Source organism: Wyeomyia smithii, chromosome 2 (genome assembly GCF_029784165.1).
Source record: "Wyeomyia smithii strain HCP4-BCI-WySm-NY-G18 chromosome 2, ASM2978416v1, whole genome shotgun sequence".
Classification (NCBI taxonomy): Eukaryota; Metazoa; Arthropoda; class Insecta; order Diptera; family Culicidae; genus Wyeomyia; species Wyeomyia smithii.
In genome coordinates this window covers 69884302-69899046 of record NC_073695.1, presented here as the reverse complement: position 1 = coordinate 69899046, position 14745 = coordinate 69884302, and the positions used below count along the sequence as shown (strand labels likewise).

At 39.1% G+C, this 14745-nt stretch overlaps 1 protein-coding gene across 2 annotated transcripts; it reads left to right on the top strand.

Annotated features, from left to right (window-relative positions):
* Positions 1-5627: 5627 nt before the first annotated feature.
* LOC129724950 (protein hobbit) lies at positions 5628-14254 on the top strand. Of its 2 annotated transcripts, XM_055680251.1 has the most exons (8): positions 5628-5971; positions 6125-6248; positions 6317-7585; positions 7649-10614; positions 10688-12980; positions 13042-13143; positions 13296-13310; positions 13729-14254. In XM_055680251.1, exons 1-8 carry the CDS (start codon positions 5913-5915, stop codon positions 13777-13779), a joined length of 6879 nt encoding a protein of 2292 aa, XP_055536226.1. In that variant the 5' UTR covers positions 5628-5912; the 3' UTR covers positions 13780-14254. The 2 variants fall into 2 exon arrangements, with proteins under 2 accessions (XP_055536226.1, XP_055536227.1); XM_055680252.1 differs by lacking the exon at positions 13296-13310 and having other exon boundaries at positions 5630-5971.
* Positions 14255-14745: the final 491 nt, after the last annotated feature.

Below are 14745 nucleotides of genomic sequence, written 5' to 3'. Positions count from 1 at the left end.
TTTTTTGCTTCACCAGATCGCTTTGTTTTGACCTGAAGCCAACCTAACTGCTGTTAAACGCAGTCCTCAAACGCGCCTAGCGCTAGGTTTGTATGTAACATATTTTTGGCTCCGTTTCCATTTCGAACCCACAGTGGTCCCATAATATTACATGTTATTTTTGGGTCATGAAAAGATAGCGTCTTGTCGTAGGCCTAGTTGAACCCCTTCTTTATTCGCTTGATTTTGACCAACTATTGACCCGAAGTGCACCGTAAAATTCGTCAGTTTTTTACTTAGATCCTAAGTCGTTAATCACGATGTCGTTTCTTTTTTCCTGGGTAGGTTTGCACTGACCCAGTGGAAAAAAGAAATTCGCTATTAATAACACAATTTTTTTTAACAAACATTGTTTTGTCAAAATAACATTTGAAGGTAAATATTTTTTTGTGAAGTATTATTAATTTCCTACAATTTATTCTCAAAAGTTTTTCATGCAAAGACCGGGTTTTTAAACCACTGCAAAATGAGACAAAACCGAAGCCAAAATAGGAATGAATAAAAAAAAATTCCTGGGTAATTGGGTTGTTTAGCTATTCACGGATTTCTGATTTTTATATGTTAGTTAAAAGAGCGTAGTTTCCTCAGCAAACCATGATTAAACTAAAATTTTATATCATTGTCCTTTGATTTTTGAATAAAGAATGAAAATTGCGCTAAATCGCTTGAATGACAGTTGGTACATGGGCGATATGTAATTGTAGCGATCTTGAGCAAATTTCGAGCAGTTTTAATTCGTGATTTAAAAACACGTTTGCTCACGTTTTGCTTAAAAAATGCAGCTCTTTCAGATGATATAAAAAACAAGTATAGCTAAACAATCCAATTGGGTTGTTTAGCTATATCAGTTTTTATATCATCTGGAAGATCTGCATTTTCTAAGTAAAACGTGATTAAAAAAGTAGGAGGGTGGTATCCAAGACACGACCGCAAAGTTGACGTATGACTACAATAGTTTCATATTTTCTTTTGAGGCTCTGTTTGATTTGAGCCCGTTTTACTTTTGGCACGGTTAGATTGCGACACACATTACCAAAAACGAGCTATTATGTTCAATCATATTTTTAGGTTTTTTTTTAAATTTTTTTTTAACCAATTAAGGCTCCAAAAAAAGGTATTTTGGTTCGTTTTGTTGCTGATGCGGATGACCGGAATCGGAGAATTGTTTACAAAAACTTAAAGTTTGATATGTCGCAAACAATGCTCCGCTACCGTCTTCAATCTAGCCTGTGTCTCTGGAAGGGAACCCCACGGTTCCCCCCAATAAATCTGGAACAACGGAAAATTTCGAGACGTCCCGTACTGTCCCTAAAACCCTAATAATCATATTGAATGATATTACTGCTACTATACGAAACAAGAAGAAGAAAAAGAAGACAATTGCCGTTTAGGCAATTCGATTGTGTTCCAGCGGTCGCAACACGATAGGTACTTATGCGTTAACCCAACACGCCCCACTGTGCGTCGATAGCGACAATGAAATCTTCACTTGACTTGGCTGCACACAAATGAATATCGAGTTCTACTGCACAGATAGACGACTAATGACCAGCGCTTTATTCATACATTGCCCGGTGCAGTACTGTAGTCTGTGCCAGCATGTTTTCTTTCGAGACATAAGTTTTGATAACATTCTAACAGCAGAACGTGAAACTGTCTGATAGCGGAGGTGGTTACAAACTTTCCGAAAAAGCTTTACCTTCAAGACATCAAAATAATCTAGGCTCATAGAAGCAAACGTTAGTTGACCTATTGGGACGGGGAGGTTCTGTCAATTTTTTTGCCACTTCTATACAGGATATCACAGCAGGCAGTTGGTGTCTACTCATGAAGTCTGTGCCTGGCGTGCTCGCATGTGATTGGTATATTGTTCGTGAAAATTCGACCTTGAAACTTTTATGAAATTTTCACTGTTTAACAATGAAATGATAATGATAACTGAAAAATCACAAAATTGTCCATCATTTTATCAATCCAACGACATATTGATTATTGTGATCCATCATGTGGATCCATCAGTATAACCGTTTGAAATCTTTCATTCCGACGTTACACCTTGGTTTTAGTTTCCGCAGAATGTATCTCGATATAGTGCGGTTAGAAGTAGTTCTACGTCAAAAAAATTCTATCGTTGTCCTTCACTTTTTAAATCACGATTTAAAACTGCTCGAAATCGCTACAATGACCGTTCGCCCATATACCAACTGTCATTGTGTCGATTGTCATTGTAGCGATTTAGAGCGAATTGTTACGCTTCATTTAAAAATTGAAGGATAATGACATCAAGTTTTAAAAAATCACGTTTTGCTCAGAAAATTACACTCTTTCAGATGATATATAAAAATCGGAATTCCGTAAATAGCTAAACAACCCAATTGGGTCCTAAAGATTTACACATTTACATTTTTTGTACCAGTTGAAAGAGTGCAATTTTCTCAGCAAAACGTAATTTCAAAAAAAAATGTTTGTTGTTATCCTTCGATTTTAAATGAAGAATATAAAACTGCTCGAAATGCCTCAAGTTACAGCTTTTCCATGTACTGTACAAGGGTGAATCACATACAAAAGGAAGGAAAAAACCTTCCAAAAAACTTGATACAAAATGAACTACTCGAATGGTACCGTAGGCGGTGTACCTGCACAGCCCTACATTCGTCTCGTTCCCACTCGAAAAATGCTACATTGATTTTGTAAAGAAATTTTTGACAGTTTCTTACGGGATTTTCTTTGGGGCTCGATAAAGCCGAGAAAAATGAAATTCATTTTGTTCATTATTTGTCGAGCAGTTGGACAGGACGGAGTACGGATTGCTATGGGGCAACGTGTACCAGAAAAAAAAACACCAGTGTTGTGCGTCTTATCTTCATGATGATGTAGCAACGAAAGAGGAGGAACCAACGAAGTCATTTCACGGCTTACTATGATTTGTGCGGTTCTAGACTTTTTGAACTGCTGTCATCATAGGATGTGTCAATATAAAATGTGCCCGTCTTCGCTAGGCTATTTGTTGTGTCTCAGATATCTTATGCCTGCTGTACAGCCCCCCTCCACTTCAGAAGAATTGAATAAAGGTGTTGTTAGTCCACCAATGAGAGCAGGTCAAAATTGGAAGGGCATCCCACTAACTATATCAAACCTCTTAGACGTCACATTATTGTCGGTATAATCTCAAATATACACAATAATTATTAAAACATATCAGCCAACAACGTAATATTAACGAAATATTCTTTTCATGGGAATAAAGTCGTCCAGCCCATTGAATGAATTCTATGTTAAAATAAAGTCGTGTCACCGGCCTGTCCGATTATCGACAAACCGTTCTTTTCTGAAGGGCTACTCCCTCGCCCCTCGCCTATATGTCAAAATGATTATCGTTGTGACATTGTCAATATTGTTATCGTTTATTTTGCGTACATGTAGCTGCGTACACAAGTGTTCACGTATTACATACAAATCTCCCTATTTGTTGTATCTTCTAAAAGCAAATCTGATCTAGTACCAGTATTGTACATATATGCAAGATTTCTAAGCGACAAAATCAAATGGCAATTTTTCCTTTAACTGATTCGGAAAGGAGAAGTGAGACCAATAATGCTGCGCTATTATCAAACTGTTGCAAGCGATCTTGCGCTTTTTCTAGCTCACTTATCTTTTTGAGTATGGAGTCTTTCTGTCCGATAGTATTTTTGGGTTCATTTTTTTTTGCCCCTGTGTGATCTGAGCAACTCTTGTGAATCGATATGCTTGATGAAGCTGAGCTAGATTCAGGATCACAAGATAAGAATTCGCTCGTGACTACTTCTTCGCCCGCCACGTCCAAATCTGAAGACCAATTTAATTCAGGTGAAATCGCACGAACGTTTCTTTCAATATTTAGGAATAATCAGCTGCAGGCTTTAACCACATACATAAGACATACGTAACACTGGCGTTTCTTTCTGGTACACGTTGCCCCATAGTACTCCGTACATCGTCCTGTCCAACTGCTCGACAAATAATGAACAAAATGAATTTTCTTTTTCTCGGCTTTATCGAGCCCTAAAGAAAATCCCATAAGGAACTGTCAAAAAGTTATTTACAAAATCAATGCAGCATTTTTCGAGTAGGAACGAGACAAATGCAGAGCTGCGCAGGTACACTGCCTCCAAAAACAATTCAAACAGTGATTTTATTCAGAGCGTGGTACCATTCGAGTAGTTCATTTTGTCCCAACTTTTTTGGAAGATTTCTTCCTGAGTGTTACGTATGTCTTATGTATGTGCTATCCAGCTTTTTACGCGCCATAATGGCGGACGCTATATGAAAAATTCGTAATATGTTCCCTACCCTTTTGACAACTCTGCTTACGTCAGTTCTACTCTTCATGTGTTTCGCGAGAAAAACAATTAATCTAGCAACATCAATGTTGCCAGAGCTGCAGAAATCAAGAATCTGACGTAAGCAGAGAGGTTCACAAATTACGAACGCGCATTATAGCACCCGCCATTATGGTGCGTATAAAGCTGGATAACTGACAAACAAAGATCAACACGGAGGACTCAGACTTATTTTTAAACATTCATTACACTCTTTCAGCTAAAACTCGGAAAACCGTGTAAAACTTTAGAACCAAATTGGCGAAACGTTTGGTGAGAATCCTGAAAAAAAATGCACGTAAAATTTACCGGGAAAAGTGACTGATTTTCATCCACCTTCTTTTCATGTAACTTTTACCGATTTCTCGAAAGCCGACTATGTGTCAGTGTGATAGTGTCAACTTCATTGTCAAAGATCTACGTGTTGGTCAGGTAATTATAGCGTGATTTTCACGTACCTTTTTACGTGATATTTAGGTGAAACCATAAATAGAACGCATAAACCCCACATAATTTTCACGTACTTTTTACGTGTTATTCAGATGGAAACTACGTGAATTTCAAGTAAATAAAATACACAGCGCATATAAAAAATAAAATTTATTTCCAAATTTAAACAAAAAAATAACTTGCTTAGAATCGACATTTCCGGAGAGAACCAGGAATGGCCGGAATGATTGTCAACCGTTCATCGTTTCGACACAGGAGGTGTTCCGCTTGAAACTGACTGTTGACGACTCCAATCGTTCCGGAGCTTCGGAAAAATTCACTTACTGAAAATTAGAAAATTTAATTTTTTTTTGTTGTTCTGAATATTATTCTGGCTACTTACATTGCGTTTCTTCAATATTTAATTAGCTGGAGCAGCTCAGGCGTTGTTTGTACGCCATATTGATTTTTTTGCATACTAAAAATTCACGTAAATTCCGTTGTCGGAAACATCAAACCACAGCCGCACTAACACTAACAAAGTCGAAACACACAAATTCCAACGCGCTGAAACTATTCACATTATAATTTAACTGGTTGTATGTGAATTGACAGTGAATCGTACGTGAAGTTCAGGTAAAAGTTACTAATGTCACGTAAAATGGCAGATTTGCATGTACATTGTTTTTTGTCACTTACGTGATTTTTCAGAGTGATGCTGAAAAACGTTCGTATAAATATAAGACTTAGTTTCGTAAATCCCAATTTATGCATGTACATTGTTTTTTGAACTGATGGCATCGCTGTTTATCGAATGCCGGTGTTAAACCAATTTTTTGAATTCATAAACAGCTTCATATACTTTACAGCTAAACAGCTGTTGTTTTTATCATTCCGCTTTGCTGTAGTATTCTTCCCTTCTTGCTCAAACGGGTACAAAGTCATCCGTTATCGCACAAGAAAATTGAAGTATCTGTCAAGTAAAGTGATGATGATAGTGATGAGTGTTGTGAACTGAGTTTGATTTGAGCCCGTGGTGAAAATTTTTGTTTATCGCATAATCCCTGTATTGAAAATGCTGTGATCATGATTACATTTTTCACTTTTCTCGTCATACTAGTGATAATTTATCTAGGAATCACCTGGTGAGTATATTTTTCGTTTTTGTTAATGCATCGTAGATTGGGGCGTAGCACCAAAAAATGGAAGAGAGATAAAGTCCTGTTATCGACCTTCATTGATTTTTACTTGTACTCCGTTATCAATTGCTTCAGATGTCTTTATTTCATGATCTACAGGCTTTTACCGCAATGCATTGGATACGTGTTGAAAAGAAAGTTTAACATTAAAATACGCTTCGGTCGGATTAGCTTACCGTTTTCTCTGCGGGATGTAAACGTTTGCAAAAGTGGATTTTCGGTGGTAAGACGTTTTAACGAATAATTATTGAGATTGTGTTCATCATGTGGAAAAATTATTGTTATTTTTAGCAAATCGATGAAATCTGTATAAGGAGCAGTTTCTTTAACTCAGAGGTGACGAAACTATTATCTATTAATATCCGTGACATTCGAATCAATAAGGATGTCAATCGGCGGCAACAGCAAGCCGGTAGTAGTCAATTTCAATACAATCAACAAACCGCAGGAGTTTCCGCTGATATATCTACAAATGGAAGCGGTTCAAGCGAACGGGAAACTTTGGATTTTCGTAAAAAAAAGGTGCATCCTATGATTATAAAATTTGCACAGTTCATGGCCGTTCATATAAACAATGTATCGATTGCTTTGTTAAACAATGACAATGATCCCGGATGGTTGCTGCATGCCACAGCAAAAGAGTTGCATTTGGATGGGAGCATTGTGCACAACACTAAAACTATGCTTGTCTCTGCAGCCCTATGCGACGCACAAGCAAAAATTTTACGACATTGTCCAGTTGGCAAGAAAAAGCTAGGAGATAATCAAGCATGTTTGGGTGAACTTAGTTTTGGAATTGCAATGGATAGTGTGTTGATTGCCCACGGACCAATTTCTCTAGAAAAACTGCAGCTGGCAATGACGAACACAAAAGTCGTTCTACATGGAGGTCTCTATGAATTTATCAAAGATGCTCAAAATCAAAAACGAAGAGAGCGAATGTTTTTGCAACACAATAGTATAAGTATAGATAGAGCTGAATCTGACGAAGGTTGCAGTTACGCAGGAGGCACGTACCTGCGCATAGCTCCTATTATACCTAAAAATTTTGTAATTAAAATCGAAGACACGACCATTTCGGCGGTTCGCGAAAACAGCTCGAACGATTTTTCTGCGACCCTGCAGTCCTTCACTATATCAGGAAAGTTTAATAATCGCAATCTTTCTGACGAATTTCGTCTTCCGATGTTCTATATTGGAACGCAACTCCAGCAGCTGGAAATCGACACGATGCAGGAGAAGCTGTTATACATGGAGCAATTCAGTGTCGATGCAAAACTAGAAAAAGATCTCATAAATGTGTATTCGAAGTTAAAATCATTCCGAATGATTTACCATCACCGAGAAATTTATGGCTGGATTAGCAAAAACTTTTTTTCCAGTGAAAGGCTGGCTAGACAGATGAATCCAAAAAGCTTAAAGCTAGCGACAAGCATGAATAGTTCACGATTTCCTGCGGCAAATGGAGGGGCGCTGGATGATTTTTTAAAACGAGTTGTCATTACAGGTTGTGCGGAACTATGGAATGTCACGTCTGTTTTTAAGTTTGGTCAACAAGAGGTAAACTCGTTACACCGAATAGGAAAAGAGTTTCTTAGTTGTATGAGCTTCATTTCATTTCAGGTATCTTCTATATGTTGTAATCACACCAAATTACTGCTGGATCAGTTTGCCCCACAACGTAGCAGTGTGTATAAAAATCGGTTGCTAAATGTTATTCTAGGTAAACGCCATTGGAGTGCTGAGTTGATGGTCGAGTCGCTCTGGTGGTCTCTAAATGGAAACGTTTTGAACAATAAAGATTTTGGCCAAAGTCTTAAAAAAAGTCACATCCGCAGGAGTCCGTTCTATGTAGGGGTTAGCTTGATTAAATTAAGCAGTTACGGAGACGCTACGAAGTTAGATCTCTCAATTCATACGTTTAGAACCGAGTACAGCCCGGCGTTGGCAGCATACTTGGTACAAGCGAAGCAATGTTTGGAACAGTATAAATCGACGAAGATGACTTCTGGAAGAAAGACAAGCTGGTGTTCAACCGATGAAGAGGAAGAACCTGGAGTATTGAAAAAACCTGCATCGCCGGGGTTATTGATTACAGCTAAAGTAACTGACATAACCTGCTTTCTGTTCAATAAATACGAGACGTGTGTTTTGGCTAATCTAAATGAACTGTCTCTGGCGAAAACACCCAGTGTGAACGTTCTTAAGCTAGACCACTTTCATATGGAGACCTTGGATTTCAAGAACATATCAGGCTCAGATTTTGGACCGGCGGAAATGCATAACATGTTTGCTAACTTTAAACTGATTCGCATAGAATATACGGAGTCCCAGCGTTTGGCGATTCATTTTCTCGAAGACACAGGAGCTATGTGGAATGCCAATTTACACATGCATATCGTGACGTTGATTAGTGAGATTCGTGAGCTGCGTGAAGCATTAAAATGGAAAGAGATTGCTCAACCTCCACTGGAATTGCCGACCAAAGAAGAACCGAAAAAATCCACCAGTGAGAAGCCTGCGTGGGTGATTGACGTTTACGCAGAAGGACATGCCGAGTTCGCCATGAAGATAAGTGAACGCCACTCGATGCAGATTTTCAGTGAAAATTTGTACATAAGTCGAAAGGATTGGTGGTTCATTTCGTTCGAACATATTTTTATAAAGATCGATGATCAGCACATTTTTTCATTCAATGATGTCGATTGTCATCAGTTGGGTGAGATGGACGTTTTGAGGATGGAACGAAAGCATTACGAAAATTTTAAGCTAGCAAACAACAAAGTGTGGGCTACCACAATCGGAGTTGTGAGAATTATCTTTCCATATGATCATGATTTCTACGGTGCAATAGTTAACGAATTTGTTTCAATTTACAAGTGGTTAAAGGTGATACACGGTTATAAGAAGAAACCTTTCACTATCAATTCACCACTTCCGAGTGATATGTTTATACAAATTAAAGAGTTCCTGATGGAAATGAGTGACGATCCGTTTGAAGTAAAACTTCGTGATAATTATGTTCTTTTATTGGACGAATATAACGAGAGTGTAAAACGAAAGGAATTATTTGATCAGAAGATTGAGCAATTGTTTTCGGAGCGGTTATTACTACCAGCTGGAACCCTAGAAGAACTAAACGCCAATCTGATAAAAAAGAACTCGGAAATTTATATACAAAGATCGAAAAAGTTAGCCGAAACTGGCCCTCCAAGAACAAGGTTAATTGCTTGGATCATGACAGATTTGGAGATAATGGCGATGGCTGATCCATACGTGCATGGAACTGACAAAGCAGTTCGTATGATTCGGGAGATTGACGCTGAAAGTCCGTGGCCCGAGGAAGGAATTGAATTTGTAACCCTTTGGTGTCGCGCAGTGAATGTGAGTTGCACCGAATGGAAATTTATGCTTCGTGATTACCCGCAACCAATGTTCCATGTTAAAGCAATGCATCTATTTGGGTACCTGGCTGGTGCCGAAATGGCCCCTCCTAGAAGGGCAAAACGGGATGTTGATATCGAAATTGGAGATCCTTTTGGTACGCACACAATTCAACGAAGTATGACTTCAATCAAATTCTACCATGACTTTGATTGGGAGTTGGACTATTTAGCGTACGCATTTGGACCATGTTGGGAGCCCGTCATGGCCCAATGCAACTTAATGATGGAAAAAATTTCTGCACCATCTAGAGACCCCAGTCCACCGCTGCCATTTTGGGATAAAATGCGATTGTTAATGCACGGTCGCCTCACTATAATTGCCAAACAGTTCACGATTTTATTGCACGCATCTTTGGACCCCTATAATACCACAGAAGAAATGGAGCTCACCTGGAATAACTGTGGAATCGTATATACCAACGCAAAAATCATGTTCAAGGGTGATCTTAACGTGTTTGTACGCACAGCTTCTCGTTATGATGATTGTCGTTTGCTACATTTGCCAAACCTCAAACTAACCTTCAAACTGAGCTGGATTTGTTTGGCGAACCCAAACGATCACCATGCCGTCATTCCTTGCGCTCCCGATAAACTGCCCGAGTACTCGAGCAATCAAGTGCACGATTCATTTCGTGCCTTTCGCTCTCAAAATCTTAACATTTGGGTTTCGTTCGAAATCAAGCAGAATGTCTCAGAGCTGGACGTTCCCAATTTGGAACTATACGGAAGCACATTGCGTTGGTTTGAAAGTCTCAAATTAATTCTGTCGGGTGTTACTAGACCAACTCGACGAGGAACAGTATTCAACAATGTCCGTCCTAGGAAAAAGCAGCTAAGTCGACATTATCGAAAAGCTAATCTGCAGATGAGTCTGCATAAATTTCAAATATTCTACTGGATGTCACATGCGTTGAACCGCGGGTTTCAACTGAACGGGGGACGTATTTCCTTCAGCTCTGAACATACACTCTCTCTTTCGCCAATCGACGACGGTCTCATCCATCGTCCTCGTGCTGACTGGGCTATTATGTACATGAACTGTGAATTGAACGATGCCGAAATTTGGCTGCGTACAACAACAACCAGTGACCGAACGGACGGCAGCTCGGAAAGTATTTCTGGCTCCAATGGTGATATTTATAGGTGAAGAAAAATCAAAACTCACTCTGAATGCGAAAAATGAATTGAAATTATTGTAAAATTTTCTACTTTTCAGGTATTATTTTCTCAGCGTTGCCCGGGTTTCGTACGGCCGAGAGGCGCATTTCGTGAATGGCAGCGAAAGAGAGAAGGACACTCCAACGCACAAGCTTGTGGTCTATGATTTGAAGGGTGCGTGGACCAAGGATAACCGAGATGTGGCTTTTGCGCTGTTTGATTCCTTTATGAAGAGTCAACGATTAAAAAATAATCTTTCCACCGAAGCACTTAAATGTTTTCGCAAGGAGGGTAAAAACACTCCGCTAAAATCGAGAAGCAGTCAGGAAAAACATATGTCTTCGACCCATCATACAGAAGGTAACAGTGGCAGTCGCGGTAGCCAAGGAGGGCATATAAGCAAACGGCAGGAAACGTCGGATGGGTTAGTAATGCTGCAGCAATTGATCGCCGAAGCTGACCACAAATCGGTTGTGTTTAGTGATGATTTGTCGGCACAGACCAGGCAGCAACAGTTGAAAGGTTTACAGGCGTGTCAGGATGATGATGTGCTGCATTACAACTGGTTTATTTCACTCGTTAACTCTCAAGTGTTGTTGAAGGGTTGCGAAACATCCGGATACGTCATTTTAAGTGCTGCCAAGGCAGAGATATTACAACGTGTGCACAGACCGGTTTGGCGTGACCATACGATTGTTTCAAAAACCACCTGGGTTGGTTCGTTGGAGTGCATGCAGTACTATGCGACGGTTAGTGAGGAAGACGGAGATACAAGAGAGATGGCAGAGATTTTGTGGCTTACGGTTGACAACATCCAGGAGAAGGATAAGGAAGCCACTATGATAAATGAGTTTCCGGACTTACCGCATCTGGTAGGCAGCGGTCAAAGTGTAGGTGGCGTCGTGTCTGGAACAGTGGGTGTTTCTGGAGACAGCTACCGTGGTGGCAGGTCACCCATTCAACTACAACGAATTGTTTCTCGATGTAAATGTGAGTTCTTTTATGTCAGCTATGGCGATACTAGTATTGACCCAGGAACGATTTGTGAAGTGCCGCCACCTCCAGTGGAAGAAAGTATGAGTCCTTGGGAAAATCAGGACGAACCGGTCGATGCATTCACTCTAATGCATCACGATTTAGATGTTTGCACGAATTCGCTGCAGTACGCAATGATATTGGATATCGTTAACAATTTACTGCTGTACGTTGAACCACAGAGAAAGGAAGCCTTGGAGCGGTTAGCCAGAATGCGATTCCAATTGCAGTTATACAGCGGAGAGGATCAGAAGCGTCCAATTCAACACATTCAAACGGAAATCCGAGGGCTTATGTCTCGCATTCGATGTCTTGAAAAAGATATACATTTTATTACCAAAGCTCGTCTCGAAGATGGTGACAGCGATGAACTTCGAATGGAGTATGAAGAAGTTCAGAAAATGATCCGAGAGTATAAGGAAATGCTTTCGAACAAAAGTGACGAGTTAGATATGATGTTGTCTTGTTACAATGAAACTCAGCTATCTGCGTCGAATCGACTAGCGACAATTCGCAAGGATAAACCTCTAACCATTGTTCGAGCAAATGAGATATGTTTCAAACATGCCCAATGGCGACTAACGGAAGCTGATGGTCAGATTGGTATTGCCGATCTGATCCTGAGTAATTTTCTGTACACCAAAAATTCCAAAAGTGACGATTCGGTCGATCACTTACTTGAGCTCGGTTATATTCGGATAAACAATCTAATTCCTAGAGATAGCTACAAAGAAGTTCTGTGTCCAACCGAAATCCAACGAGATATGCCAGTGGATCACAAACGTGTAATGCGTGTATTTTGCCGAGAAAAGCCTCCAGTTGGTGGAATATCCGTAAAGGAACACTTCGAAATAAACGTCGTTCCGATCACGATTGCCATATCGAAAAAGTTTTACAATACGATGTTGAAGTTTTGCTTTCCGGATCGTGACGCATTAGAGGTGGAAGGCAACGACGAACTTGAAGATGGCGCCAGTTCCAGTTCGACGTCATCATTGTCTACTAAAAGTTCCTCCAAAAAGACGACATCTTCAAAGGGCAAGAAGAGCTCAAAGGATAGCAATTTCTACGTTAAAATTCAGGACGACGTAGAAAAGATGAAAGAGCGGGCTGAAAAAAATAAGTTATTTATTTATATCAAAATACCGGAGGTGCCTGTTAAAGTAAGTTACAAAGGTAACAAAGAAAAGAATATCGAGGATATCACGGATTTATCGCTACTGATTCCGACACTTGAATATCACAATGTGACATGGACTTGGTTGGATTTGCTGTTGGCGATGAAGTCTGATAGTAGAAGAGTGCTTTTGTCACAGGTATTTCAATGTGCTGCAACAAACTCTCACATGTCTTATCTATTGTTTTAATTTTTAAAAGGCAATCAAGCAAAAGCTGAAGTTGAAAAAAGTACTAGTGGACGAGCAACCGTCACCACAGGAAGAAGACAAGGCAAAGATGTTATTCGGAAATCGACATGCGGTAAGTTTTTAGTATAAATTCTAGATAATTACAATTAGTAGTGGCTAAGAATTTCAATTTCTACATTGTGCGTTTATTGCCGCTCTGTTTGAACCGTACAAAACTCTCGTTTCCACTTTACTGCCTTATACGATACATACTACTATCGATAGCGAGTTCGAAACAAGGTAGGACAACTCTGATGTTAACACCGGCACTGGTTTAATTCACAGCTTCATTCGTTTTGTGTAGCATAAAATCAAAATGGTGCTGTACCACCAGAACTCAAAATCGATTATTCATTAATCATGAATCATCTAAGTGAAAAAAATTGTTTATAAATAAAAAAACTCCAGGTTTCATAAATTCATCTCAACCGCATTTTTGTTTGCACAATAAGCTTGATATGCTTTAATATTAAGTTATTCACGAAAACATGAGCATTTCGACCGTTAGTAGGTTAACTCAAATTCATCAGGTAGCATATTGCTACGTAAATGATTTTTTATTGCAGATGTGATGTAGCCTTACTGCTTGTTTTGTTTTTAGTATGAACGATATTGTTCTGCAGCCCTTATTAACAATTTCTTCTCTACACATTTTCAGCCGGAAAACAAAAGTTTGCGGAAGGGAGTTTTCAAATTTTCCAAATCATAGATACTGTTCGGAGGCTATGAACTGTGAGTGAACAGTCCCTTCACCTCAACAAAATAGATACGCAACAGCTATTGAAACTAGTCCTAGCAGTGGTTTTCACAGGCAATCGAATTCTAAACACTATGATATGTTTATGTAGTGTAGCAGCAATACGAAACATCACTAGAACAGATTTTATTCCAGGGTATTCATGTTTCTATTCATGGTTATTATTAACAGCATGTATTGAAATCTTTTGTGTTTATATATTTGAGCTGTATCATTACTCGGCCAAAGCTAAAATAGATTACCGAATTTATTTATTTGTTCTACAAGTCAAAGTGTGGTCTACAGTTTGGCATTTGTGCTCGGATTATTTCTCAACAAAGTTGTCAGATGTTTATTGGTATTCCATGAGTGTTAACACTTAGTTTATGAAATTTTACTCAATAGGATGAAAATTTGTATAAAAATATTTTTCGTTTTACTAATGGCATTTGATGTATTCTTATGTACTACGGTTATCTCGTGAGCGCTAAGATGTATTCGAAATCCATAAATGTTCCATGTATCACTTGAACTTAAAAATATTTTATTGATAGTAATGATAGTACAATATTGCTATAGGGTTGATATTTGTTGACACTCTTGAGTGAAAGTGAAAAAAAGCATTCGTAAACGTTATTTTTTTACAATCCTTTCAGAGTTCTCCCTTCCCGCTTTTTGCATGGAAGTGAACTGTCAAAACACCTCATTATATTTCATGCGATGAAAGCAAGACAACAAAATCAGTTTATCAGTTAACGAAGATTGTCAAGGCATCGGTCAGTGTCAGTGAAAAAGTGCTTCGGTGAGGTTCATTTTGGTTGAGTGGACTGTTTGTTTTTCTTTTTCGCTTTTTTTTTTATTCTCGCTTATTTTCCGTCGGTCTAGTTCCGCCACTGTTGTGGCCAATCACCGACGCCCAGGGAGGCGACTCCACACCCA

Coding starts and splice junctions, on each gene's coding strand:
- LOC129724950 (XM_055680251.1), top strand. CDS start 5,913: ATGATTACATTTTTCACTTTTCTCGTCATACTAGTGATAATTTATCTA. Junction 5,972..6,124: donor ATTTATCTAGGAATCACCTG/GTGAGTATATTT, acceptor CATGATCTACAG/GCTTTTACCGCAATGCATTG. Junction 7,586..7,648: donor TTAAGTTTGGTCAACAAGAG/GTAAACTCGTTA, acceptor ATTTCATTTCAG/GTATCTTCTATATGTTGTAA.